This window comes from Neurospora crassa, linkage group I, assembly GCF_000182925.2.
Source record: "Neurospora crassa OR74A linkage group I, whole genome shotgun sequence".
Lineage (NCBI taxonomy): Eukaryota > Fungi > Ascomycota > Sordariomycetes > Sordariales > Sordariaceae > Neurospora > Neurospora crassa.
The window spans coordinates 7155560-7183007 of record NC_026501.1 but is presented as its reverse complement, the minus strand read 5'-3'; the positions used below and the strand labels follow the sequence as shown (position 1 = coordinate 7183007).

Genomic DNA, 27448 nt, shown 5'->3' with positions numbered 1-27448 from the left:
CCATCCATCGTCCTGGAAATAGAGACGCCGCCAGGAGGCCCAATACTTGATGCGAGTTGTGCGGGAGCAAACAGCTTCGCAATAGACGGCTTGCATCTGATACTCTCCTCAGCCTGATTTCACTAACGTTTCCGCGGCCGGCTTCCCGACCGATCGGCCTCTCGAATCGCACCGGCAGTGGCTCGTCATTAGTGTGTGGAGATAGGCGGGGACGCTTCTAAGCCTTCTAATTCTTTGCTTATTCGTTTCTGAACGCGGGGAGTGACCGTTGGGTGGGTGGGCTCGCTCCGGATTCTACTGGTTCGATGAAGCCAGCCTGCTTCTACAGCCGCAAGAGACTCAAGCCCACACGCGACACCCAGCTACCACCACACAGTCCCCAACCCCGCGGGATCTTGGGCATTCCTGCCTGCTCTGCCGCTTTCTGCACTTGCAGCAGTCTTGCTTTCAGAAGTCAAGCCACGTGCGGTCCAACACATTCCAAATCGGGTTTACGAGCCTGGGTTGTGAAGATTGCTACGCCGTCTCTCAGCCCAAACACAGGTCTGAAGCCAAAGACAAGGCTTGGCCAATTAATCTATCCCTGTTCCTCAATCCACTTAAGATATTTTCGCCTCCCCTCCTTTACCATGGACGACTTCATCGGCACCACCCAGGCTCAGGTCGAACAACCGCCTGTGGAATACAGTCAAGGCTACATGAATCTCACACAGACACAGCGGAACACCATCGAGCATGTCGAGAGGATTGGCGCCTCTCTTAGCTTGCTTGGGGTGTTCCTGATATTCATCGCCTATGGCCTCTTCAAGCGAGTTCGGACAGTACCCAACACCTTCATTCTCTTTGCGTCTATCGCCAATGTGGGGGCTAGTACGGCATGCTTCATCGGCTATGCGGGTATCGTGGCCGGCGAGAACTCGGCGCTCTGCCACACGCAGGCGTTTCTTCTTGAGATGTAAGTGAACTTGTGGTGAGATTGATCTGAGATGGACAACACGTTAACACACTTCTCCCCAGGTTCATGCAATCAGACCCGTGGTGGTCACTTGCCATGGCAATAAATGTCTTTCTGGTTTTCTTCTTCGCCCTAAACCCCAACGCTTTTCGCGACTACCTCTGGTTGTATTGCCTGGTGTGCTATGGACTTCCTTCGGTTCCGGCAATCGTCCTCCTTGCTCACAGTCCTGCTACCACTCGCTACTATGGAAATGCCACGGTATGGATCCCAACCCTTGTGAAGGCGGTTTGCTCACGAGATGCTGACTCTCTTGGCAGTTGTGGTGCTGGATAGCCGACACATGGAATCCTCTGCGGATTTACACCTACTATTTACCTATTTGGACGTGCATCTTTCTCTCCGGACTGGTATACCTCGCCGTGGGCTATCAAGTGTTTCATCAGCGCAACCAGCTACGAAATTTGACCTTCAGCAACCAAGGGAAAAACTACTCTGGATCTGAACACATAGAACTAGGCGAGAAGCACAGCTACGGTATCAGCGCTGGCCGGGATTCGCCATGCCCTACTGTTATTCCCATGGTCAGTTGCACTTTACTATTACCTTCAAGACGTTGGCTTTCCACTTGACTCTTTTGCTTCCTTCATCCTCCTTCCCATGTAACACCACGCTATGGCACTACTGTCGTACCACTTCCCAAGCATGCAAGATTTATATCTACCCCTTGCTGACACTTCCTTGCCGCACGCACACAGGATCTCTCCAATCACCCAGGCTGCTATGGCACCGTCACGACTCAAGTTGAAGTCAACATCTCCGACAACACCGACTTCCAACCGATGACTCCGATCTCACCGGCCCCGTCCATTACCGAGGTCCCCCTTGCCACCCACCCCCCGGGCCAGAACAACAGCATCCACCCTTGGGACTCCAACTACTCCTCGTCTTCCTCTTCCAGCGAGGACCACATCGTCCCTCCCGCCGCCGTCTACGCCGGCTCTAGCTCCCCTCCCTTCGGTGTCCACGTGCACCACGCAACCAACGAGACCACTCACAACGGGGTCCCAAAATCCAGCCTCAAGAAAACTACCACATACATCTCCCAAGGGGACCGCCCCTACCACCACGGCCCCGGCTACGGCCACACGTATTCCTCCTATAATCGCACCTCGAACACCACCACCACGGGCACGCACCAGGTCCACGCCTCTTCCTCCTGCGGGCACCAATCCGCCTCCCACCAAACCCGCTCCCACACTCTTCTCTCCTCTCTCCGCCGTCCCTTTCGCAAATTCTGGGCCAAGCTCCACCGCCTCGACCCCATCAAGCTTGCCTACCTGCGGACTTCCTTCGTCTTTGCCATTTCCATCCTGGTCACCTGGACGCCGTCCAGCATCAACCGGGTGCACTCGTTGCTTTACCCCAAAGATACCAGTTACCCGCTTAATCTGGCGAGCGCGGTGGTGTTGCCGCTGCAGGGGGTGTGGAACGCGGTGATTTTTGCGGCGACGACGTGGGTGGTGTTGAGAGAGGAGGTGGACGGGTTGTGGAAACGGAGTTCCTTGGGGAGGTGGTGGGAGAGGAGGGGACGAAGAGGAAGAGGAAGAGGAAGAGGAAGAGGAACGACGACGACGACTACTACTAGCGAGGCACGTACTGCAGTTGTCAACATGATGATGATGGGTGGTGGTGGTGGTGGACATGGACATGGACAGAGAGGGGTTCGGCTGGGGAGTGATGGGTTGCCTCGTCCTTCTCCTCCTCCTCCTCCGTTTTCTACTACTACTGCTGCTGCTGCTACTACTACTACTACCAGTGGTGCTGGTGGGAAAAAACCTACTACGCAGGGGTATAAAGCGTGGAGAAACGGGAATGGAGGCTCGTACAACGGCTATGGTGTTCATTCGACGGTGATGAAGGATGATGATTTTCTGGAGACGAGGAGCCATTGTAGTGGCGGTGCTGGTGGTGGTGGTGGTAAGAAGAAGAGCGGCAAGAAGGGGCCGATGGATCCCAATCGGTTGGGCACCGTGCGAGTCATTAGGGATGGCTCGTTATGATTGTGTCTTCGACCTACTCTCTATGTTTTTCTTGCTTTTTTTTCTTCTTCTTTATTTCTCCTCGGTGTGTATTTGGTTTCGGAATTTGGTCTCATGGTCTGTGCCGTATAATGATGGGCGAAAAAAAATCAGTCTGGTCTAATGTGTCGGCTTTTCTTCCCGTGGGTCGTCCACGTTGCAGGCGTTTTGGGCTTTGCCTTTACTATAGCGTGATCGGTTATTGGCGTCTTATTTTTTTAATTTCGTTGATACCATGGAACTTACCTCGAACGAAAGGTACATGTACGGAATGAAGAACATGGAGAGTCATGGTGAATGGGATATACCATTGAGTTCCCCTTTGGTTGCTTGGCCCCAGGGAAAGGGAAGCCATAGCAAGCTTAAAGTAGTAGGTAGTTTACGTACGATAGTGTCTATGTAAAAATAATGTAACCTTGTGACTATTACAACGAGCTACCAGCCGAATCAAACTACGTGATGTGACAAATGCGATGAAAGGACAAGAGGTACAGATCACCTGAAGTCAACCGGCATATTAAGGAAAGCTGTGGATAGGTAGGTAGAGACAGCGGTTGAGATATCTCCATCCATCCAATGGATAGAGATAGTATACTTCTAGCAATGGATGTTACGAGGCAAGTAGAAGCTACCTTGTACCGTAGATGCACGTAAAGGTACCTACCACAGCGGAAATATAGGCAGACTATCAAGGCTTGGAAGGGGGATACAAGGCTAGTTCCAAATCTTGGAGCAAATAACTGGCCCAGCCTTGTTGTGAGATCTAGCACTGCTGGTTGAGGGAGGCCCCTGATTGGTCGGATTTGAGGGCAAAATAATGAAAGCTAAAGACCCCTATAGTGGCCTTCTGTAATGGCTACTATAAGACTTTTTTTTTTTTTTTTTTTTTTTTTTTTTTTTTTTTTTTTTTTTTTTTTTGCCTACTTTGGGGTGGGCAGGGGCTCGGATGAAGCTATTCACACTTTCACTTCGGCGAAACTTCTCCCGCGACGGAAAAAAAAGCTGTCTCCGATTGGAATTGAACTAACAATCACAAAAAGGAGAGCGACGACAGAAACCATTGAGCCACTGGCCCAGATAATCGATAGAGCTGTTCGTTGTTGCCGTTGATATAGGGAAATGAGAAGGTGGAGGGAAGGGGTAAACAGGAAAGAACGAAGAGTAGTTCAGCCAATAAGAGCCCTTCCTTGAACAATAGTGCTAGGGAGCCAACAGTGCTAGATTTCACAACAGGGCTTGTAAAGATTCCCTTGCGAGCATTGGACGTCCCTACAAGGCCAGATGCCCTCGTAATTTTCAGGCTATGGTAGGTAGGGAGATCGACATTACGAGAAGAAAAAAAGTGAATATGAGCCCAATCTCGGCAGATTTAATAACTTCCCTATCGCGTAGTATGCTGCTCGTCCATTATGCTTCCCAATCAAGACCTATTCCATTGTAAATCAACTTTATGCCTCCGCAACAAAAACCAGGCCTCCGAAAATGAACATAATGCCTCTGGTCCATCTAAAACCCCCTCAAATTCACGCGTTGGCGCCTTCGCGGCGGGTCATCCGCTCCTTCTCCAACTCAATGATGCCCAGTACAAACTTCCTAGGCAACGCCAGGATCTCGCCGCCCAACGCCTTATCCTTATCGTTCTTGAGGGCCTGTTCCAGAATGGTCGTCGAGTTTTCGAGGTAACTGACCGTGAATGCCTTCCAGGCCTGCTTCTCCGCCTCGGATTCCTTGAGCGGCTTGGGAAAGTACGGGTCATTGAGTTTGACCGCTTCCACGGCCAAAGCGACCCCGGCATCATCAAGGGTGATGTTCCTGACCTGGTTAAAATCCAGGACCCACATCTCTGTCTCCCGACAGAAGAAATCTTCAAGGCCGTGGTAGGTCGAGGGACCGACGTACCGCGGCTTGGCATCGTCCTCGATATTATCGAGAATATCTTCGAGGGTGGCTTTCTTGGTTGAGCTGCTGCCCAACACAAACTCAACGTCGCGGGCGTCAGTCTTCGCCCCCCAGTGCATCACGGCAAGGGCAATGCCCATTCTACAGGCAAGTTCATCAATATCGAGATTAAGCTCGATGAGCTGGTTGAGGTGCAGCTTGAGGTTCCGAAGGGAGAAGAACATGCTGCTGCTCTTGCCGTTTGTCGAGCCGAGGTAGACCCGCACCAGGCAGTCGTTGTTGGCTGGGTCGGCCAGGGCCTTCTGCTTGCCTCGGGGAGCGCAGTACTTCTCGATGAGGAGGTGGCGGGTGCTGCGGGGGAGGGGCAAGATGCGCTCGGCAATGAGGGCGTGGGTAGGAAGGGTGCAGATGTTCTCTGCTGCTTTGGTGAGGCCGGGTTCCGCATCCCAAAACTCCGTCTTCTTAGGCGGCACAAATCCAAGCAGCTTGGGCACCCGGACTTCTTCAACTTGGTACACCTTATTAAAAAGGCGTGAGATCTTTCGGTGCTGCTGGAAGTCATTCCATAGCGCCTTGCTGTTGGGGTCCTTGGCAAGCTTGGCAACGACTGATTTGCCCTCTTGGGCGAAGATGGCACCGCAGGCGCCGGCACCAATCTTGCGGTAGGGGCAATTGTTGGTCGGGACATGGTTCTCTTCTTCGGTGAAGGAAGAGGAAGGCGAGGTGGAGTGGAGGGAGAGGGCCAGGCGGAGACTTTTGTCGAGGACGGATTCCTCGTAGGGGCGCCTGTCTGGGAGGGGACTGGGAGCGCCTGGCAATTCGGACTCTTTTAAAATTTCGTTCATCGCCGAGGAGACATCGGGGGTCGCGGAGGAGGGGAGTAGAGGCAGGCTGCGTTGAAATTGAAGAGGCATATTGTCGTAGTCGAAAGGCGTATTAGTAGGCGACGATGTATTGGTTAGTGACGAACTGGCTTCGAAAAAGTTATTAGAGAGATTGAAGAAAGAAAACAAGAGGAGGGGTCGAAGACAGAAGACGTGGACTTTTATATCGGACGTATTTCCTAGATTTCCAAACACGTAGCTGTTTCGGCATGCAGTCTCAATGTCTGTATTCTTGGGTATGTACCTGCTGTGCATAAAGCACTGACCCTTCCCGAAACTTCCAAGAAGACTACATATTACTACCAGCACATGGCTCAGAGACCACCTATAGAAGTTACACTTCATTCCACTTGGGAAGGTGAATCCGGCTTTTTATTTAAAGTAAGAGGTGTGAGTGAAGGGATCAAGGCAGGGCTTACTCCAAAAGCAGCGGGTGAAGGTGCAGTTGCGAGCTGGGTCCACCCACTTACACGCAATTGACCAATCACCGTATTTCTTTCCCAAGGTTGTCCAATCACAGCACGAGGCCGGGAAATCATGAGCAAAGGAGCGCCGACAGTTGGGAACGAGCAGACGGTTCAGTTCGAAATCTTGAAAGACTGCGCAGCTCGCGGTTACGGTATACACTTGCCTACCTCTACCTCTAGATTTCGAAAGGAAAGAATCATGGTCGGTTTTTTTGAAAGGCAGCGTTCAGTTTGAAATGACGGCCCTGATTTGGCGAATGTCAGTGACACTGCAAAGAAGTACAAGACAAAAGGGGCAAAGAGCTCAAGCCTCCTCAGGTCCAGCGTTGTCCAGCCTTTGTTCTACCACCCCATCTGCCAAACACAAAGGGAAGATAACAGAGTCAATCAAAATAAGTAACCCAAGTATGAACTAAAAATATTGAGGAGCCGGACACAGGCACGCAAACCCCATCACTTGAAGATATTCCGGAACGAAGAGGTGTGTCTCTTCATGGGATGATCCGGGACAGAGGGAGGGCTGACTCCATTCTTGTCTGGATCAGTCTTCTGATTTGTTTGTAACTTCCTCTCGCTATCGTATAACGCATCTAATTGTCCGCACTCGCTTTCTGCGATTTGCAATTGTCGCGGTGGTACCGGAGGTGGCAACTGGGGCGGACCCCGGGCCGTGGCCTCGACAACTGTATTGCTACGCGTATCCCCGGCTACATTAGGGGTACTCGCAGGTAGTGGTCTTCGCCGAGGTGTGCTGGATGACCTAGAGACTCGATTTGCAGCCGATTGCGGTTCGTCTTCGCCAGATGTGCCATCGGTGAGATCACCATGTTCGTCTGGTCGCTAAGAGGATGGTCAGTCAGCTGCTACTGCGTTCAAAGGAGGCCGGGTCAATTATACCTCTCTGAGTTCCTTGCGCATCGCCAAATCGGTACAGGCATCTTTCGCCTGTTCAATGGCCTTCCGCTGTGCCGCCAAGGCTTGTCGTCGGTCCCGTGTCTCCTGATTCTCGGCAGCAATGGATTCAACCACTTCACTGGTCATCGCCATGACTTCAACAGGATTGAAGATGCCATACATGCCTTGGAGAAGATGGCGCTCAACCACTTGCGTGATAACGTTCCGAATGAATGTTTTCGCAGAGAGCTCATAGAAAATCAGCATCTTCTCCAAGATTTCCTCGGCTTCCGTGTAAGTCGCTCCAGTTTCAGCAGCCTTGCTCTTCCAGGCCACCAGACGTTCTTGATATTCAGGATCGTAAGGCTGAACCTCGAGGTTCAGGTCTTGCAATAGATGTTTCAGTTCTTGGTCTGCTTCGTCCATCAGCGCCTTCATATGAGGGTCGAGGAAGTGACGGCGCAACGGTTCTCGCATGCGCTGGGGCCAAATGTAATTAATGACCTCGCGGAGAAAATCGTTGCAGACCGCTCCAACGTTATCCTTGTGCTCTTGTGCTAGTCTAGGCCAAGGCTCCGAATGGCTTTGGAATAGCATGTAAACCGCTCTAGGCGTGGAATCCATGGGAAATTCGGATCCTCGAATTTGATGGAGAAGTCGGCTGACCTCCAGACGGGCATATTCAGACTTGGAGTAGCTCGATGCTGATTGTTTATCGGCAGGAGAGGGATCACTGGAAGCAGAGAGCTTGAACTTGCGGCCGTCAGCTCGGATTCTGGCCGAAAACCGATCGTTTTCCTCGGCGGCACGTGCCCGGAGGTTTTGTGCCGGCGTTCCCTTTGGGTCTGCAGTTACACGAAAAAAAATCGTCTTGGGTGGGTTTTTATAGAAGCCGTGGGCTGCGGGAACAACGAGCTCGTTGGAGAAATAAAACAGTTCAATGAGCTCTAAGCGCATTTCTTCGGGTGTGCTTTTGGCAGTGCCAAGCGACTTGAGTTCGGCATCACAATCATCCAAGGCCTTCTGAATCTGTCTGCGTAACGCGTTGACATGTCTCCCAATGTGCTGCTGAAGCTGGAGACTTAGCCTTTGCTTCAGAGCGCTGGCTCCGCACATGGACGCCGGAAGCGAGCTCCATTTGCCTTTGGAGAAGAAATCCCGTTCAGTCGACCGGCGTTGCTCCGCAGAAGGCCAGGTTTCTCCTTCCGTTCGCGGGCCAGGGTTCAAAAGGACGTACCAGCCCAAACGAAAATGGTTACGCCGGTCATTGTTCTTGACGAGCTCGACGAACTTGTCCTCAAGACCAATGGAGTCGGTAAGATCAGGCTTGGTGAGAACGCCGATAGTGCGGGTACCGTTAGGGTCGAAATGTCGAGCCTTGGTCAGTATGGGGGCCTGGACGTAATCGGAGTTCCCGCCAACGACGGCAAGAATGATGGTACGGGGACTCCGCATGTAGCGATCGGAAAGCGCTTCGATGATATGGATGTCTTCAAGGGACTGGTCCTTGTTGGGATTCCGTACTAAACCAGGTAAATCCACAAGGGTCAACAGTGGCATATCTGGTCCTTTCTTCTCCACCACCAGAATGTCCCGTGCAGCAAACCGTCCTGGAACACCCTTTGGAGCAATGAGTTCTGCGGCTCCCATTACTGTAAGATCGAATGGGGAGCTACTGTTGATTAGACGACCAAACTCTAGCAATTGTTCTTGCTCGCTAGAAGGGCGATTTCTGTCGGGAATGATGGAGACGGTGATGCTGGACTCGGGGGATCTGCGCAATCTGATTTCGGTAGCAAACCTCGTACAAGCGCCAGCTTCGCGGGGGAACGGGATTCCAGTGAGAGCTTCGAGGACCGAGCTTTTGCCAGCCGACTGGTCGCCGACGACCACTATCTGAGGCAATTTAACATTGTCGAGTTGGGCGTATTGCAGTTTCTCGAGCAGGTTGAGCAACTGTCCCTGTTCACCAGCCAGGTCTCGGGCATCGAGAGTTGATTCAAGGGAAGATGACATGACCACCCGGAGAGCGTGGAGCGAAAAAGATGTAGTGGATTTGACTGCTTGACTGTAACTATGGAGCGAGCACAAGAAACACAAAATGTTGAACACTGAGAAACTTGAGCTTGACAACAGTCAAGAAGAAGAAGAAGAAGAAGAAGAAGAAGAAGAAGAAGAAGAAGAAGAAGAAGAAGAAGGGATGTTTGACGACGGATAGTACACCTAAGCACACCGGATGTCTCAATCGAGACTTTGACCTATTCATAGCAGCATCAACGCGTGGGTAAACATGAAGAGAGTGTCATCTCAACATGACTTGGTGACACTTGCCAAAGGACATGGTTTAAGGTGTTACGTAGAAATCGTAGCCAGTGCAACCGCGGTGTTGGAGATTTAGAGGTAGTAGGTACCTTAGTATGAAGCTGCGACAAATGGGCGACTGTCCGATGCAGCATTTCTGCGGAATGAGCGCGAGTCGAGGGGGAAACATGGGCAATTCCTTGAGTGCAGTGGCGACATAGACACGCTCTTCGTTGCGAACTGACGGATCGATCAACTGCTCGGCGGAGTCTGCCGGGAATTGTGGCTGTGCAGAAGCCCTGCAAGGCTGCCACGCGTGGCTGATCACATTCTTGGTTCAGTTCAGTTCCGTCGTTAGGCGGGTGCGGCGGGAGGGACTGAGTGCCCAACGGTGAGTGGATCACTGGGAAGCAACGTCACCCCGCATGACGGCGCCCAGCCTCCAGTTGAACCCCCAGTTCACAGCGGTGTCGACCACTCACTGTCCCGCCTTCCGCCTTGTCGTCTCCAGTTGATGCTGCCTTGTGCAGAACATGCCGGCGCTATCATCGTGGAAAGTTAGCGCAGGACAACACAACCTGGCACCACTGCGGGCACCACTCTCACGCCTCCAGATCCGCAAAACGAACCCCCCCGGCTGCACTGCTGCATGACCAAATTTCCCAATCACACCCGACGGGCACCTATCTTTCCACAGTTGCGGCTCAGCCTGACAAGAAGATCTTTTCCTCCACCACCTCCTCCGTCCTCCTTCTCCTCCTCTTCCTTCCTCGAATACGATGTGGCTGTACTAGGGTGAACCACATCCCAATGTCGCCCGCGTTTACACGACCACCCGATCCCACTTACGCCTAACCCGCCTGTTTACGCGAACCTCAAAGCACGAATCCGGAGGCTGAACCCGATATCCGATCTAGCGCACGCACGCTCCCGCCTGTGGCCGGCCACAGCACAGCGATTCGCCATGAACTGGATCCTCGAGGCTGGAGATGGCGACCCGGGAGGGTGCAAAGGCGAGGATTATGTTAGGCCGGGAAACAAGGATACCTGGTACCAGTTTATCATCTCAGTTTCTCTGGGCATCTCGGCCTTTCTAGCTTTCTGCGTGAGTACCTTACATGACCTTTCAAGGCGTCATATCATCATCTGCTAACTTACATGTCCCCCATGTCCAGGCCCTCCGACCACGATGGAAGTCTCTCTACGCTTCGCGAAAGCGGGCGTCCATGGCCGACCCCTCGATCGCTCTCCCTCAACTCCCAGATACCTTCTTCGGATGGATGGGCACCCTGTATCGCGTCACCGAGCGGCAGGTCCTCGCCTCGGCCGGCCTTGACGCCTATGTTTTCCTCAACTTCTTCAAGATGGCCATGAAGCTGTTCGTCATCATCTTCTTCTTCGCCTTGGCCGTTCTTGAACCCATCAACCGAGCTTTCCCCGATGACCTCAACACGTCAGAGGTTCCGCCCACCCAAGTTTTTCGCCAGTATACTTACCCGTACGGCCACACAACTCTTTACGATGACGACCCCGACCAGCCTGATGACAGTTTCAAAAAGAGCAAGCGCTACCTGTGGTCATACCTCGTCTTCACATACTTCTTCACCGGTCTCACGTTATTCTTGATGAATCGCGAGACCTTCAAGGTCCTCCGTGTGCGTCAGGACTACCTTGGTACACAATCCACCATTACTGACCGAACCTTCCGTTTGTCTGGGATCCCCAAGGATCTGCGCACAGAGAAAGACATCAAGAATCTGGTAGAGAAGTTGGAAATTGGCAAGGTCGAAAACGTCACCCTGTGCAGGAAGTGGAAAGAGCTGGACGATTTGATGGACAAGCGACAGGCTATTCTTGCCAAGCTAGAGGAGACATGGATCGCTTACCTGGGCCAGAAACCGGTGCAACTAGCGAGGGGTCCGCCTCCAAACACGACTGCCGACGGGGATCTTGAGAACGGCCGCCTCATTCCAGATCTTGGGAATGAGGAAGTGGGCGAGACCGGCCGTCTTCTCGGCAACACCACTTCTGATCTCATCTCGAGCGAGAGACCGCGGCCTCAAACTAGGATTTGGTACGGCTTCCTCCGCCTGCAGAGCCGCAAGACCGATGCTATTGACTACTACACGGAGAAACTCCGTGTCTTGGACGACCAGATTCGTGCCGCCAGGAAGAAGCACTATGAGCCGACCGACCTTGCTTTCGTGACCATGGACTCTATTGCAGCCTGTCAAATGGCAATTCAGGCGCTCATTGACCCCCATCCTGGCCAGTTGCTAACAAAACCAGCCCCTGCGCCATCCGACATCGAATGGAGAAACACCTACGCATCGCGCCTCACCAGGCGGGTGCGATCCGTTGCAGTGACGCTCTTCGTCGCGTTCCTCACCGTCGTATGGCTTGTCCCAGTTGCCTTCCTGGCATCTTTCTTGAGCATTTGCACCATTGAGGCTTACTTTAAGGGCTTCGCGATGTGGCTCAAACAATATGACCTTGCCAGAGCACTTGTCCAGACCGGTCTCCCCACAGCTGTTGTGTCGTTGCTCAACGTTGCGGTTCCGTACTTCTACGACTACCTCTCGTACCAACAGGGCATGCTCTCACGCGGTGACGCCGCCCTCTCCACCATCAGCAAGAACTTCTTCTTCACCTTCTTCAACATTTTCCTCATCTTCACAGTCTTTGGTGCCGTCACCTCTATCATCGATGTTCTGCGCGAAAGTCTGAAAGACACCACATACATTGCCTACGTCCTGGCCAGCAAGATCGAAAACCTTGGTGTCTTCTACACTAACTTCATCATGCTCCAAGGCATTGGCCTGTTTCCCTTTCGCCTGCTGCAGTTCGGCAGCGTTTCCCTCTACCCCATCAATCGCCTAGGCGCCAAGACCCCTCGCGATTTCGCCCAAATCGTCAGCCCGCCCATGTTCTACTACGGCTTCTACCTCCCCACCGCCCTGCTCGTCTTCATCCTCTGCCTTGTCTACAGCGCCCTGCCACAGGGCTACAAGGTCGTCGGCCTCGGCGTCGCCTACTTCACCCTTGGCTACTTCACCTACAAGTACCAGCTCCTGTACGCCATGGAGCAGCCCGCGCACGCCACCGGTGGCGCCTGGAACATGATCTGCTACCGCATCATGCTCGGCCTACTGGTCTTCCAGCTGACCATGTCGGGCTACCTCGCGCTTCGCAAGGCGTTCACCGCCGCTCTGCTCGTCTCCCCGTTGCTAATCATCACGGTCTGGTACGGGTATTCGTTCCGTCGCCACTTTGAGCCGCTCACCAAGTTCATTGCGCTGCGGAGTATCAAGCGTGGCGAGGACATTGGGGAAAATGCGATTTTGGATGAAGATCTAGATGGCGAAGGAGCGGAGACGAGGGAACGCATTAGGAGGGGGAGTACCCTGGATGAAGACAAGGAGAAGGGGGCCAAGTTTGTCAATCCAAATCTTGTGAAACCGTATGTTATTTCTTCTTTTTGTTTTTCTTTTCATCTCCTTCCCGCCCCAGCTATACATCCTTGCTAACACCCCCTAAACAGCCTCGAACAACCTTGGATTTTCAAAGACGCCCCACCACTCCTCTACCCCTCCTCCAGCCTTTCTGATGTAGAAGACCGCTACACAGACGAGGAGCCTAACTCCGGGGGCGGTAGTGACCTCTACGCGGGCTCTCGACGTCCCACTCGCAACGCTAACGGCCTTCGCGTCGAGACCTCGCGCGGTAGTTCGCAGAGTCGCGCAGACAGTGGTGGTGGTTATGCAGACCTATTAGGCGCGGATATGTACACCGGCCTTGGTAGGGGAGGAGAGAGAACGCCCCGGACTCCGGCTGCTGACACGCCGAGGAGTAACGCATCAAGTGCGGCAAGTCTTGGTGATACCCATATATGGAGAGACGGGTTCTGAAACTGAACTAGAAAAGAGAGAGAAAAGAAAAAGAAAGTTGATGATTGATATGATGAAAGAAAAAGGAGGGTGTTGTTGTATTCCATCGGATTGTTTGTTTGGTGTTGTTGTTGTTGTTGTTGTTGCAGCTCACTGCTGCTGCTGATGGTCATTGTACTTTTTCTCTCTTTTTTTTCTTTTCGTCTTTTTTTTTTCTCTCTCTCTCCTGCCTGTTTGGTTGGTTCTGGGTCGTTGGGGCGGCGTAGTTGTCACTTTCTGTTCTATTCCTTTCTTTTCGCTTTAGACATGAGATATGAGAAACATACATCATTCTTACAACAAAAGCTCTCCATATGGGCGTGGGTGTCAAATACCATTTGCACACTGCAGACATTGCTATCGATTATATAAACTAGATGGGCTGATGGTCGTCTAAATGCGCAAAGTTGGACACTTCCTCGCTTACATCGATACTTTCATTCGTTCGAAAATGGACCTTAGGGTACCTTATACATTTGTTTATAGGGATCCAAAGCGCCGTGAATACCGCTAAGCTCAATGGTGTCTTGCTGTAACGTGCCATGTGTTGGAGCTACTCGCCGCGGATGTCGACTGCAGACGAACTTGAGGCTGTTCGAGATAAGGTTTTGTTAAACAGATGATGGGAAACAAGGTAAGATCATTCAATTCATGGTCGGGTTTTTCAAATTCACTGCACAAGAAAATGCTCATATCATTTTGCAATTTTCTTTTTGATTCGACAGCTACATCTACAAACTATTTCCCACCCGTCCTTGTATTCGGAACGAAGTGTTTACAAGTTAGCAAGTAATTTCCGACCGATATCCGGGAACCTTTGACCTTCAAACTGTTCAAACCCCCTTCGCCTTCGTGGACTAATCTTCCTTCCTCCGCTTCTGTCTTCCTTCGCGTTCTGCATCACTCTCAGCTTCAGCAACTTCTCCTTCCTCGCCCCCATCATTCTCAGCAGCAGGCCGCTTCCGTCCACTTTGACTAACGTCCATAACCTTATCACCTTCTGCAGGACGGCCTTCATCGGCCTCTCCAGCATTCTCATCGACTTCTTCCACCTCGCCGTCTTCTTCTCCCTCCTCAACACCAAACCACCTAAGCGTGAACTCGGTCTGCAACCTCCGCAGGTACGAACCCAATGCGGCATCGTCCATGGTCGAGTCGAGGGCTTGTTTCATAACAACAGGCAAAGCTAGCGTGAGCTTCCTTTGTCTAGCCTCCCTTCCCTTTTCTCCACTCTGTTGTGGCTTCTGGCCCTCACGCAAGGCTTTCAAAACCTCCTCAGCAGTGTTCACTATGGATCCAGGAAGAACGCAGCGCGCTAGTTCGATGCCGTAGTCCTCGTTCTGCACGGGACCTCCGGCGAGAGTATGTGGCAGTGTGATCTGTGTGATTTGGCCTACTGCTTGGCTTTGGCCTTGGAAGTGAACGTTCAAGACATCTCTCGGATAAATTTTGTTCAAAAGTTGAGCTGGTACGACTGGGATTAGCAGTGAATCAAAGAAGAGAGACACCCTTTGAACCTACGAATACGAGTGAAGTGCGTTGCAAAAAAGACACGTGGTTTCATCTTGATTAACTTCTCGACGATAGCAATGGCGAGAGCCTGACCGTCTTTTGGAGAAGTTCCCCGGCCAAGCTCGTCCATGATGATCATGCTTTGTGCTGTGGCTTGTCTAGACATCCCATTAGATCAATTACTCCGACATGTTGTAGGGAAGGAAAGGATACCTCAAGATGGCATTTGTCTCCCTCATCTCCACACCAAATGTTCCCAGGTTATTCTCAGGCGCATCGTCCGTGGAGACTCTAGCAAATACTCTGTCACAGATGGAAATGGACGCAAATTGCGCAGGGACGAAGGATCCCATCTGTGCCATGATTTGAATCAGGGCAACCGATCGGATGAACGTGCTCTTGCCGCTCATGTTACCGCCGGTGATCACCTGGAAACGTCCGGATTGATCACCAGAATACACGTCGTTGGCAACATATTGGTCGGTTCGCGCCTCAACAATCGGATGTCTCGCCTGTTTTATAACCATGCTGTCGGTGATCATGGGTCGAACGTAGTCTTGAGTAGTGGCAGCCTGTGTAAATGAGCTAAGCATGTCGAGCAATGCAATAGCATCGCTGATATCGAACATGAGACTCGAATGCTCTTGAAGTCTCCTTTTGAGCTCGATGACCAATCTATCGCTCTGCATCGTTGCAATGTCTGCCTGGAGCTGAATAGCCCTGCTTCTCTGGAGAAGCTCAGTGGTCTGGCATTTGAAATGCCTTTTATCCCTAGTGCCGTTAATCATTTCGAGACCGGCGATGGAGACCTGCTTCCAGTGGCTGACTTCGCCGGAATTCCCCTTTTGAACGTCGGATTGAGGTTGTATTTCACGTTCGACATCTGAGTAATCAAACCTGAGCCAATACCGCCGGTTGCTGTCCATGTGCAAGTTTGCACGAGTTCCCAAAACCTCTGAGCTGCGTCAGTGATAATAATCTTGATGCAGGGAGATTGACCTACCATTGAACTGGTTGTCTAGCACATCAAAATACTCATTGAGGTCATTCGTAAGAGCTGTGAATAACCTCCGTGCTTTTCCAAGAACGGAATTACGCACAGCCTGCCGAATAGCTGTTAGCCCCGTAAAGGAAAACCAAGCAGAAATGACTTACTCTGACAGCCCACATCCGATTGTTCCTCAACTCTATTGGCTTTTTACTGTAGGCAGCATCATCCTCTATCATCTCTTCCATGGCCCTTTGAACGGGCTCAGTGTGCTCTGGTGCAAACCTATCCCTGATCCATCTCAATAGACGGCTTTTGCACCCAGCTGCTTCAAGTGTACCATGCAATGCGTCAATGCCACTAAGATACTTCTTCAGCATGAGTATGGAGTTCAACTCCTGTTCCGCTTTGGTAAGCTCCGCGTGGGTTGGTAGGAGTAGGCCTTGATTTGTACATCCTGGAACGCCTTCTTCCAGAGGCTGCCGTGGGTTGGGTTGTTCCTGGCTGATCTTTGGAAGAATTAGCATGCTAGAGGGACTGAGAGTGCTAAAAGCAACTTACCCATACGATGACGCGCTCAAAGTCGATTCGAACAAGCTCTTCGAGTGCTTTGCGCAACTCACGAAAAAGGTCTTCGTTAGTAGACAACTCCTCAACTGATTCATACCGTTCTATAACCTCTTCCTTGTTTGTACTCGGCTGTAAGAGGGTTGTGCGTAGCAAGCGGTGTCCTTGGGGGGTTTTAGTACTGTTGAGTATACCGAAAAGCGTCGAATTCTTTGCAGTGGCTCGTCGTGTATTTTGAAGCAGCTCTAACGAGGCAACGGTGGTGCGGTCGATACCCATGGTGTTGAGTGGCTGAATATATCTGATTCGTAACGCGTTGCTGGCAAAATGAATGTTCAGCTCGTTCTGTACATACTTCATTACCTTGATATAGTTAGCCAACAGTCTTATCTCCACGATGACGCCGATAACTTACAGCAGAAAAGGCACAAGGAGTGTAGAAGTTGTTCTCAAGGTCTGAATTGAGAGCAATCACATGATCCCGAAGTGCAAAACGCTCAATCATCCTGAGCCCTTCTGCTTCACTCCAATGTTCCCTTCCCCAAAGCACTATGGGGACTTCTGGGAAGTCTTGCTCCAGACAAGAAATGAGTAAAGACTTGCTGCTATTCGTCGTGACGCTGTTGACGACGAGGAACTTTTCCGGCTTTGACGACATCTTCCACAATGTGTCTCCCAGACGCTGATACAAGTACTTGTCATCGTTCAGAATTCTGGCTAAATCCACTTGTCCCGTAGTGATATTGATGACGGCAATGCCAACAACCTCCGCAGAGCGACTCTCTGATATAGCACAGATGGCGTGATCTTTTTCTTCAGAACTGACGGTTGGAGCTGATTCTTTCTGTGGAGTTATGATTAGAGAGGAGCCAACTAGGCGGTGTCTTTTCTCGAGGCTTGACTCTTCAGCGTCTGAGTCTGAATCGGAGTCACTCAGGACAGGTGTGGGCAGGGTTGATCTGGTGCTCATTGCTTGAGTCTTGCTAATGCGATCGTACAATAAGGTGCGTGGTAGGCGTAATGTAGTCTCAGAGGTGTCTCGTTGAGAAAATGATTTGGATGTACTGCTCCGCCAGCTTGACTGAGAAATCACAGGTGAACTCATCTCTCTCGAGCTGGGAGTCGTACCGGAACACTCCTTCAGGTCCCTTAGAGGAGCTCTGCTCGAGTACTTGGCTTTGGGAATACTTGCGCCGCGGCCATTTCCCTGTTCTTCTCCCCTATATCGATGATAGGAAGACGAGCTTGTGGTACCAAGGGGAGATGGGTGTACATTCTGTACACTGGGTGTTCCGGGGATGTCGCGACGCGCACCCATATTTGAGCGTCGTGGCTTGACAGGAGTAGAATTTTGTGTGCCCGTGCTGGCCGGCCGGCTTAGCGGTAACCGTCTGTGTTGGCGTCCATTATGGGTTCTGGGAGAGCTCGAAGCTGAAGTGTTGCCAAAGTAAGGGGAGCTGCAAAGATCTCTTCTAGGCTCTTCTCTGATTGATGAGCTTTCCGTGATAGGGGGCTGGGGCGTGATGTGTGCTGGTCCTGATCCAGGACCCCAAAATTTTGTTGCTGTGATGTTCTCAAAAGCAAGATATGGGTAACTCGCTCCCGCGAAGTTTCCGTTGGACCTCGGGTTATAGCTGTGCTCGGGGCCATACCCGGGTTGATAGCTGAAGTCGGGCTTACGGGGATCGGAGATGGGAGTGTGGGGAGCGTGGGTGTTGACCGGGTGCAAGGCGTAGTTGCCTGTCACATATGTCTAGAAGTTAGCTCCTTGCCACTAGTTTTCTTCATTTGATGGGTTTGACATTAGACTTCATGTCGTACCATGGGTATCAGGCAAGTAGCGCTCATGACTCTGGGAAACAGGATATCCGTGTGGGACCTGCCTGCCTCTAGGATCCTGCCAGTTATACTGGGTGGGAGGGCAAGTTGGCAGCTGTGGATATGGGAGCGGCTCTGGGATCATAGTAGTATGAAGGGGCGGCCTAGACTTGATAACAACATCATCCATGAGCGCTGATCCCCTTGCAAAGGCTTGATGGCGTGGCTCGCTTCCGATGGCAGCACCGGACAAAGCTCTCCTGCGGTAGTCATCGGACAGGAGGCGAGGAAACCGACCCTGGTGCGCGTGGAAGTCTTCTCCCATGGCGCCAGAATCGATGGGACTGCTGTCAATAGGTCAAGGTGAGGGCGAATGGGAGTTGTTCAGTTGTTTTGTGACTGGTTGTTGACCTTTGAGTGAGAATCTGGGGAAAGTGTGGTTGCGACGATGAACGCGTCTTGAGCTGGGAAGAGCGCAAAGTTAACACTGCCCTGAAATGAAAACAGAGGGGAAATTCAGAGGGGAAATCCAGCGTATGGCGCACAACGTGGTTCAGTTTTCCAAAGTGCGGGCGAGGAAGGTGGATGCAAGGAAGGAGCGCCCGGGTTGGTTCAACTCTGTGCTTTCGATGCTCCCGTCTACCTAACGTTATGTGCCTTCCTAGAATTCCACTTCATGAACCTATGGCACACGCTCCTTCCTCTCAGTACCCATGCTATGAACTGATGTCCAACTGACTTTCTGCAATGAGACAAGGGAAATGATCATGATCCTCCACCTCCACCTCTACTGGTCTCCGTCTTGTCGGCAGTTTCTTGTTTGGTATGGCTCTCTGACATGATGGGAAACTGACAAAGCTCAGTTCAGAATAGACATCGCCAGACCGAGCATCTCTCAATGTCCCTTCAAATCTCCTTGACGAAGCCTACCTCAACCAGACGGTCCGTCGCCAACTGCAGATTCGCAATCTTTGCCCGCGTGTTGTCCCTGATCCACAAGAACACCGACAGCATAAACCTTCGAGCAATCGGTGCACCCGTCTTGATTCGCATCTGTTCCTTCCCAACCACGTACAGAATCTTGGAAGCATACGCGCGGTCAAGACGAGCCAATTCTGCCGCCGCCTCTTCATCGCGGAGCTCGACGGGGAGTAGCACACCATCAGGACCCGATGCCCCTGATGATTCTGTCCGGTGAGAAGTCTCCCCCTTTGCGGCCTCCTGTTCCCCTTCCCCTTCGCAGTCCGTATCCTCACCCGTCCTCAACTTCTCTAACGCTCTCATTCTCTCCGTAGCCTGTCTCACTACAAACCGCCTGATTTGTTCGTAGATCAAAGCCGCCAGGTCAGGACTGATCACCTGATCCATGAAACCATGCTTGATCACCAGCCTATAACACCCCGGCACCGCAGTGAAATGCGACACAGCATACCGCTCCTCGGGCAACACCGTCGGCGCCTCAACTGGATGCAGATGGAAGAACACCGCCACCTCCGGGATCGCGACAAACTTGGTCACATAGTGCGTGAACACCGCAGGCGTCATCACGCCTGTCTTGTCAAAGAAGATGCCAAACCCGCGAAGTGAACTGAGCGGGTCGCCGCCCCATACTGGCTGCAACCGTAGCCGACCACCCTCATTTTTGTCCTTGACAATAAGATGCGACGGCTTGAACCGGTCTTCGGCCTCGGCCCGCCACTGGTTCTCCTTGCCGAAGCGCCACAGAAGAAACAGCGAGGTGAGAATACCGGAAAGCGTGAGCGTAAACCAGGCGCCTTCGGGGACCTTGATCAGGGCCGCGGAGAGATACAATCCGTCGACGGAGGCAAAGACCAGCCAGGGAACAAACACCAGGAAGGGCGAGAGCTTCCACACAATGAGGGAGACAAGTGTGACCATGCAGGTGTCGAAGAAGGTGACAAACATGACACAGACGCCGTAGGCATTGCCAAGCTTGACGGTGTCGCCGTAGACAGCCGTGACGAGAATTGCGCCGAGCATAAGTAGCCAGTTCACAAAGGGTACGTATATCTGCCCGTGGAAGGTCTGTGAGGTGTGCACCACTTTGACTTGCGGACAGTAGGAAAGCTTCATGATCTGACTGATGAGCTGGAAGGTTGCCGTAATCATGGCTTGGCTGGCTACTATGGCAGCAAGAATGGCGATGACCAGACTTGGATACAGGGTTCCTGGAGGAGCTGCGTTGAAGAAAGGGTTCGTGTAGGCGTCCGGGTGGTGACTGATGTAGGCTGCTTGTCCGATATATGCCAACAGCAAGCAGGGGTAGGTGTAGCACATCCAGCTCAGTTGGATGGCATGAAGACTAAAGGCTCCTAGGTCGGCAAACAAAGCTTCGACGCCAGTGAAGGACAGAAGAACACCGCCAAGCATCTTCCAAGCGCGCGTTTTATGCTCGATAAAGAACTGAAAGGCAAAGTAGGGGCTGAAAGCCTTCAGGACCGTCCAATCAAATGTGACCAGGTTGTAGATGCCAAAGGAAAAGTTTAACCCTAGCCAGACGATGACGATGGGCGCAAATGTGGTTGCAATTTTCGATGTACCGAGTGGCTGGATCAGAAACAGAAGGACCAGGATGCCGCACGTTGTGCCGGTGACGGTGGACTTTGAAATATCAGGCTTGACAACGGATAATCCCTGGACGGCTCCGAGGACCGACTGAGCCGGGGTCAAGACGCCGTCGGACATGACCATGGAGACGGCAAGGACGCCAATGATTTTGAGCAAAACGTGGGTGAACCGGCTCCCCTCGAGTTTGGCGCGCAAACTGCGGGTAGGGGGTTTGAGGTCGTTGGTTAGATGTCTTTCCATCCGCACAGTCACTTCTTCTCGCGGGTCGCGCTCGGTGATGTTGGCCTGCATTTGTTAGCAACCCCCGGGAACTGAAGGGTTTGCTTGTACTTACAAATCTGGTAAGCAACGAATAGCAGCTAAAGGTGCCACCTTCGCCCTCATTATCCGCATGGAGAATGACAAAGATGTACTTGAACGTGACGAGGATGGTGATGGACCAAATGACAACCGAGAGAACTTGGAGTAAATCCCTGTGGGTGGGCGGAGCAGTGAACGTTGACGAGAACACGTAGAGCGGACTGTACCAGAGACATAGGTAGGGATGGTTAGATTGTCATCAACAGGGTGAAGAAGTAATGGAAAAAAAAAGGTATCTGGGCGCATCACTCACCTCGTTCCGATATCTCCATAGATCACACCAACAGATTGGTAGGCCAACCAAAGCAAAGTTCGTCCCTTAAACACCTGCTTCTTCTTCTCATATCCGCCCCGCCAATCATCTCCCTCTTCGATATCAAGATGCGACTGTGATGTGCCATTGTCGTGCGAAGAGCGACTATCAGCCGGTCTTTTCCCGCGCGAGATGATGCTGCGAGGGTTGAAAACTCCTCCGACTAGCTCGGGGCGGTGGCAACTGGACATGGAGCTGCCTCTCGAACGGAAGTTCACGCCGGTTGAGACACCGGTTGCAGGTTCTCGGTCTCGGGCTCGGTCGGGATCATTGGTGTCTTTTGGGGGGAAGGATGGTTCTTCGATTCTGATGGTCGTCGTTGTGTTGGTGGGACCCGAGCTTGGTTTGGGGGCTGCTGTAGTGTCGTTGTCCATCTTTTTTTTTATGGAAGTGTGGAAGTCAATTGAGATGGAAAAGAGACGTGCCGTAAGGGACGTAAGTAAGGGGGGACCCTGCAAAGGATCTGGATACACCTAGATAGATCGATCGATGAGTGTAGGTAGGTAGGTAGGTAGGTAGGTATGGAGAACAAGAACCAAGCGCAGGCGATGGAAAGCACGACCACCACACACACACACACAACAAAGAATTCGAAAAGCAAAAGAGACGGGAGAGTTCTACTCTTCGCTTAAAGGGCCCTCACAAGTTGAAGAAGCAGCTCGATACAGCTCCCTCGGCCGGTTATATAGTCGGGGATCACTCGTATCCGGTGGAAGGATGGCAAAGACGAAGAATAAGAGGCCAACCAGTCCCGCCAACAGGGAGAGGCTCCCGTCAAACCCTGTCATCCTCTGTGAACTTGAGCCGACGTCCAGTCTTGGAGGAGCGATAAGCGTTGTGCTCGAAAAAGCTAGCGTGGCCGGCTGGTTTGGAGGTAAGGTAGGTAGGTAGGTAGGTAGTAGGCAGGTAGCTAAGGCAGGGATGATAAGAGGAGGTCCGGCCGTCGTCGTGAGGGGGGTGCCCAAGGCAGGGTAGGTATCGATCGGACAGGGATATCAGCGCCGGATATTTGTGGTATTGTGAAACGCCTCTTTTTTTTTTTCTTTTTTTTCTTTTTCTTATTTTGTTGCATGGGGTGGTGAGAAGGGCAACTTGCCCGCATTTGGGGAGATTCCAGTTCCCGGTCCCGACCTAATCAGGGCATTGGACAGCTGACATGACAGAGAGCAGACTGACTGACTGACGCAAAGCAGCTGTGAAAGCCCCGGAACCGCATACTGAGTGAGCATGCATGAAGCAATAACGCTTCTTGAGCAATGAGGCTGGGCCTAAGCTTGTGCTTGAGCCATGGGTTCACTGCAGAGGGCTGCACTGGACTGCACCCCACTGGATGGTGCACGGTCTGGTGATGACGGTGGAAGAAACAATGCCTGGTGGGTGTGCGATGGGGTTTGCAAGCGACCTTGTCGATTTAACAGCGAGGTGTAAGTCAAGAACATACATGTAGTGTGTTCCGAAGAAACAGTCGAACATGGGATGAATTATGGTCCATTCACAGCAAAGCCGCCTGGCATGATGCCAGATGCCACAAGATACAAGCAGACCGGTAAAAGTCAAGCCGATATCAGCATTCCAAACACCACCTACACTTCCAGATCAGGCATACCGAAACTTCAACCACTCGGGGGCAAGGAAAAGAGGTGGAGGCGTAGCTTTGAAGCACCCCCACTCAACTTCCATCTTCTCGTACTGGACTCGAGACCCGAGGAAGGAGACGCGGAGCACGGGAGCTGGCTCCCTCTATGCTCACAGTTCAAGGAAGCTGGGAACAAGACTGTATTGAACCTCCCGCCAAAATGATAGGTGAGTCCCTGTTTGTCGGTGTTCATCTCGTTTACTTCATCCGGCTTCTGGTCCACCGTATCACCAATACTCGACTGGATGTCACCACTCCATACCCATCATGCTGGGTGAGGTCCTCGAGCTCGACTGGAGCTCTCAGCTCGGACTGCAACATTCCTTTGCAACGGTCCTGCTTCAACACGGCATTGGACATGTGCGTGGAGCTTAGGTACCTATCTGATCTTTTGATCTGCAGCTCTGGTATTTTGCATTGTGTAGTTGCATCAGCAGCACTGCCACTCACTCTACCGAATTTCTTCGAGTTTCCTAACAAGGAGTAGCACGTGGGCTGGACGGATGGATGGTCTTGTTGAAAGGGTTGAGGACTGGATGGGAAGAAGAGGGACTGGAACTTTCCGGTCCGGGAGGCCTCCTCACTCTAGAGCTCTTGTCAGGACCGGCCGGGATTGAGACGTGGGTGATGGCAGTAACCCGCGGTTGAAACAAGGAACAGAAAACAGAGAAAAATCGCGCGTACATATACACGCTGCAGGCGGCTCAACTTCCAATGTCGGATTCATGGAGCGGTGCAACGTGATTGGTTGGGGATAACCGACATCTCGCTTCGTTTGGGGCGTGCGTGCGACTTTGCGACTGTGCAAAAAGCAGAGGTCCAGATCCCGGAACTCTTACATGCAATGGAACGAAGCGACGGTGAGGAGACCGATAGGATCCAAGAGGGCCGACTGGATGGCAGGATCGCGGACATGACATGGAGGTGTCTGGCCTGGTGGGGGGTGAGACCTTCAGTCATCAAGAGGGAAATCATCGCTGGAGAGGGCCTTTGAGCGCTGACGGAATTGTACGAAAGGGAAAGATAGACCACAAGGGAATTACATATCGTCAAGTATCGTTTGGTGTTGTTCGCTCCAACGAGTGACATTGAAATAAGGTTGTTTCGCCAAGATTTGGTCAAGACGTACGGTATGGTGGTCTCCACCCACCCATCCACCCGCCTACCCCCTACATAGTAGATCGACCCCCCGACCATCGTTCCCGGCCTGGGCGCTTTAGGCGCTTCCCCTCGCATGTCATCCTTTGTGTGCGGGGAAGCTTCTAACATTTTTTGCTTTTTTTACGTTATTCATTTGAAAACGATTCGCAACATCAATTTTGAACGATTTTGCACAGCCTCAAGCCATAGGTACCTTAGCTTGCTCATTCTATCTCCATCTCCTCATGCCTTTGTAATACATCTCTAGTGGTCTGACATTGTTCAGATAAGACGGAGGCACATCATGTCACACGCGACCAGACAACCATTGGAGCCATAAGAGCCGAGAAAAGGGCAGTCTTGAATACCTCTATTTGCAAAGACCACTCACAATGCCTCCAGCTTGGAAGCACAACTTTTATCTTCCCACGTGCACCGCGATCACCTCTAACGTGTTCCGAAGAGTCCCCTTTAAAGCAATCAGACATGTGATATCCTTTTTTGCAAGCTCATCCCCTTGGGACCAACCTGCATGTTACCAGGTGCATCACATAAACCCCCTTAAAGCAATGTTCACTGTGCTTAGAACGGCTAGATCGCAATACCGATTAGATATATGACACCTTCGCAATGAACGGGCTCGAAATTTTGTCCCCTGCCATGCCGCATCATGTCCAAGTAGGCGTTGCGCTGTACCGTCTTGCCATTTTACCTCTAGGCCATGCCCCAGGAAAACCCCTCCCAGCTAGTCTTCTAATCCATCTGGTCAACGGTCTGCGCCTCCTTGCCCTGACCCTCACTAGAACGAGCCTTCTCCGCACCCTCTGCCTTCTTTCCATCCTCCTCGGTAACCGCAAAGCGCCAGCCGAGCTTATCCTCGATCTTTCCGAGCTGAATTCCCTTAAGCTGGGAGAGCAGCTTGAGGCAAAGGTCCCCGGCGTCCTCCTGGTTATCGGGGAGGTATGTGACTGTCTCCTCTTCGGCCTCTTTGTTGAAGGAGACACGAGCGTGCTCTTGGGTAGCAGTGCTGGAAGCGAGTGACTGGGGAGATGACGTCTTAACGCGTCTAGTGATTGAGCGAATGGGGACGAGAGCGGCGGCGGTACCAGCGGCCATGACCTCGGAGAAGGAGGGGAGTTCAGAGTACTTGATCTGTGTGGGTGGTAAAACAGGGTGTTAGCGACTGATCCGATCCAGATATCCGGTTGAGATCCATGGGAAAGAATATCTCCGACTGTTGTGGAACACCCCTTCCGTTCGCCAGTCATTCTCCGGTAAAAAGGAAGGTATTGGCCAGGTAGAGGTCGTAAGCCACTCAAGGCCTGGACCATACACCAAGGATGCCCTCCGTTGCACTTTGCTTCCGGCTTGCATCTGAAATCGAAGCCTCCACCACTCCCGGGTCCCTCATCCGATATTGGCACCATGCCGTGATCACAAAACACCGACGACAAAACCGGGCAGAGGTCGGAATAAACACAAGGTAGAGGTAAGGAGGGAAATAGAAAGCAGCAGACAGAAATCACTTACCGGTCTCTTCTCAACCTTCCAGCCAAAGCTCCTGCCAATCTCCTGGATACTGTCGCTCGTGACACTATCAATCACGGCCTTGGAGCTGGGCACAACAACAGTAACGTCATCCTCTCCCCCATCGCCACGAAGAACGCCAATGAACCCACTGGTGCTAAACTCGTCGACCTCCTCGTGCCTCGCACTATCCAGATGGAGGGTGATATCATACCCTTCCTTGCGGGCCTTGTCGCTCCAGCGGAGCACAGGCGCATAGTTGCCACCAACCTTGGCGCTACCGGTACCGTTGGGCGCGGCACGATCAAACTCCTCCAGGATGAGCGCCTTGACGGGGTGAGTACCATGGTACACGCCCGTAGGGATGACAAAGACGGAGAAGAGATACTCCTCAGGCGGGCTGAGACCGAGCTGCGCGGAGCTTCCAAAGATCTGAGGGCGGATGTAGAGGGCCGCGCCCGTCTCGTGGGGTGGGACGAACTCGGCGTTGAGAGCCACGGCCGCTTTCACGGCGTCAATGAACAAGTCGACCGGCACGGGCGGAATGCTGATGTACTCGGCCGAGTGCTGCATGCGGCTCGCATTCTTGTCGGCGCGGAAAATGGCAATCGAGTCGTTGCCGGGAAGACGGAAGGCCTTGAGCCCTTCGTACGCTTGCTGGCCGTAGTTGAGGGCGGGCGCCATACCGTGCATGCGCAAGTAGGGGTCGCTGACGAACTTGAGCGGGGACCATTTTCCCGTCTTGACGGAGTAGGAAGACTCGATATGACCGTTGACTGTGAAGTGAAAATGGTTAGAGGTTAGCGGACTGTTGCTTTTTTTTTCGTGTTACGCGTAGTCGTGGAGATTGGCCCGTTGTATTCTCTCGTCCAACCCATGGATACATTGTGGAACATGAATGATTGCAGAGGACTGAATGTATAGAGGTGGAAGGGATCTGGCAGAGGAGATGCAGGGACTCGGGTCTATTCCACTACCCACCTTCGCGGACCTTGAATCCGACGTTGGACCAGTCGATGGTGCTGACCGGAGGAGGAGGGAAGTTCGCCATGGCGCGGATCTCTTTTTTCGGGACTAGAACTGGTCTACTGCGAATGTTGTTGAAGAGGTTGTATTCTGGTCAACAGTCTCTGGTGATGAGTCTCCGTCAGCTTCGGGAATGTTACAAATAGGTACCTGGAGGTGGGAGACAGGTAGAGTGGCGCAGGATTGTCAGATGAATCTCGGAAAAGTTCAGGCGATGTATGTCTTGTGTAACATGGATAACTATTACCAAATTTCCCTCAGACGAACCGCAACAATCTGCAGGCCTACCTTGAAGAAACACGTAACTAATCTGTACTGCTGACACTTGAGAATTATCAAGTCTATCTGCTCAGAATTTGTTCAAAGTACGAAAAGAAAGTGAAAAAAGAGAAAAAAAAAAAATGCAAACGGTCATCCAGTCATCGAGGTTCCCAAGGATCCTGCGGCTCTCCGATATACGGCCGAGACGCATGCATCAATGCCGGACGCCCGATGTCGTTGCCGTAGGTACGTGTAAGTTGACAGGGGTTGATTGATGACACAGCACTTTACTGCCCCGCCATCT

The 27448-nt window shown here is 52.1% G+C and overlaps 7 protein-coding genes across 7 annotated transcripts; 2 read left to right on the top strand and 5 right to left on the bottom strand.

Annotated features, from left to right (window-relative positions):
* Window positions 1-629: 629 nt before the first annotated feature.
* On the top strand, window positions 630-3018 carry gpr-1 (G-protein coupled receptor-1; the record flags this gene model as incomplete). Its single annotated transcript, XM_959849.2, has 4 exons — window positions 630-955; window positions 1018-1216; window positions 1276-1539; window positions 1714-3018. The coding sequence occupies 4 exons, from the start codon at window positions 630-632 to the stop codon at window positions 3016-3018; spliced, it is 2094 nt and encodes a 697-aa protein (XP_964942.2).
* A 1285-nt stretch (window positions 3019-4303) lies between these two features.
* Window positions 4304-5916, bottom strand: NCU00787 (hypothetical protein). The gene has a single exon (XM_959850.2). The coding sequence runs from the start codon at window positions 5847-5849 to the stop codon at window positions 4560-4562; it is 1290 nt and encodes a 429-aa protein (XP_964943.1). The 5' UTR covers window positions 5850-5916; the 3' UTR covers window positions 4304-4559.
* A 570-nt stretch (window positions 5917-6486) lies between these two features.
* NCU00788 (hypothetical protein) lies at window positions 6487-9691 on the bottom strand. The gene is made up of 2 exons (XM_959851.3): window positions 7184-9691; window positions 6487-7126 (listed from the first exon to the last, which is right to left on the bottom strand). The coding sequence occupies exons 1-2, from the start codon at window positions 9194-9196 to the stop codon at window positions 6740-6742; spliced, it is 2400 nt and encodes a 799-aa protein (XP_964944.1). The 5' UTR covers window positions 9197-9691; the 3' UTR covers window positions 6487-6739.
* A 330-nt stretch (window positions 9692-10021) lies between these two features.
* NCU00789 (DUF221 domain-containing protein) lies at window positions 10022-13918 on the top strand. Its single transcript, XM_959852.2, has 3 exons — window positions 10022-10586; window positions 10657-12941; window positions 13023-13918. The coding sequence occupies exons 1-3, from the start codon at window positions 10446-10448 to the stop codon at window positions 13387-13389; spliced, it is 2793 nt and encodes a 930-aa protein (XP_964945.1). The 5' UTR covers window positions 10022-10445; the 3' UTR covers window positions 13390-13918.
* Window positions 13919-14108: 190 nt separating this feature from the next.
* Window positions 14109-18617, bottom strand: msh4 (mutS ortholog 4; the record flags this gene model as incomplete). The annotated part of the gene is made up of 8 exons (XM_001728419.2): window positions 14109-14872; window positions 14929-15077; window positions 15133-15874; window positions 15923-16022; window positions 16075-16416; window positions 16469-16837; window positions 16890-18214; window positions 18296-18617. 8 exons carry the CDS (start codon window positions 18615-18617, stop codon window positions 14265-14267), a joined length of 3957 nt encoding a protein of 1318 aa, XP_001728471.2. The 3' UTR covers window positions 14109-14264.
* Window positions 18618-18661: 44 nt separating this feature from the next.
* hak-1 (high affinity potassium transporter-1) lies at window positions 18662-22110 on the bottom strand. Its single transcript, XM_959853.3, has 3 exons — window positions 21495-22110; window positions 21216-21402; window positions 18662-21166 (listed from the first exon to the last, which is right to left on the bottom strand). Exons 1-3 carry the CDS (start codon window positions 21926-21928, stop codon window positions 19199-19201), a joined length of 2589 nt encoding a protein of 862 aa, XP_964946.1. The 5' UTR covers window positions 21929-22110; the 3' UTR covers window positions 18662-19198.
* Window positions 22111-24658: 2548 nt separating this feature from the next.
* On the bottom strand, window positions 24659-27311 carry NCU00792 (branched-chain-amino-acid aminotransferase). The gene is made up of 4 exons (XM_959855.3): window positions 27172-27311; window positions 26839-26987; window positions 25861-26633; window positions 24659-25482 (listed from the first exon to the last, which is right to left on the bottom strand). The coding sequence occupies exons 2-4, from the start codon at window positions 26906-26908 to the stop codon at window positions 25084-25086; spliced, it is 1242 nt and encodes a 413-aa protein (XP_964948.3). The 5' UTR covers window positions 26909-26987; window positions 27172-27311; the 3' UTR covers window positions 24659-25083.
* Between the last annotated feature and the right edge of the window lie 137 nt (window positions 27312-27448).

Bases quoted from the DNA above. Each gene is read 5' to 3' on its own strand.
- hak-1 (XM_959853.3), bottom strand. From the start codon at position 21,928: ATGGACAACGACACTACAGCAGCCCCCAAACCAAGCTCGGGTCCCACC. The intron at 21,403-21,494 runs GTGAGTGATGCG...TCTCTGGTACAG, and splicing joins TATGGAGATATCGGAACGAG to TCCGCTCTACGTGTTCTCGT. The intron at 21,167-21,215 runs GTAAGTACAAGC...TAACAAATGCAG, and splicing joins ATTCGTTGCTTACCAGATTT to GCCAACATCACCGAGCGCGA.
- NCU00787 (XM_959850.2), bottom strand. From the start codon at position 5,849: ATGCCTCTTCAATTTCAACGCAGCCTGCCTCTACTCCCCTCCTCCGCG.
- NCU00788 (XM_959851.3), bottom strand. From the start codon at position 9,196: ATGTCATCTTCCCTTGAATCAACTCTCGATGCCCGAGACCTGGCTGGT. The intron at 7,127-7,183 runs GTATAATTGACC...CCATCCTCTTAG, and splicing joins TGCGCAAGGAACTCAGAGAG to CGACCAGACGAACATGGTGA.
- NCU00789 (XM_959852.2), top strand. From the start codon at position 10,446: ATGAACTGGATCCTCGAGGCTGGAGATGGCGACCCGGGAGGGTGCAAA. The intron at 10,587-10,656 runs GTGAGTACCTTA...CCCCATGTCCAG, and splicing joins CGGCCTTTCTAGCTTTCTGC to GCCCTCCGACCACGATGGAA. The intron at 12,942-13,022 runs GTATGTTATTTC...CCCCCTAAACAG, and splicing joins AATCCAAATCTTGTGAAACC to CCTCGAACAACCTTGGATTT.
- NCU00792 (XM_959855.3), bottom strand. From the start codon at position 26,908: ATGGCGAACTTCCCTCCTCCTCCGGTCAGCACCATCGACTGGTCCAAC. The intron at 26,634-26,838 runs GTGGGTAGTGGA...TTCACTTCACAG, and splicing joins CGGATTCAAGGTCCGCGAAG to TCAACGGTCATATCGAGTCT. The intron at 25,483-25,860 runs GTAAGTGATTTC...CCACCCACACAG, and splicing joins GGAAGGTTGAGAAGAGACCG to ATCAAGTACTCTGAACTCCC.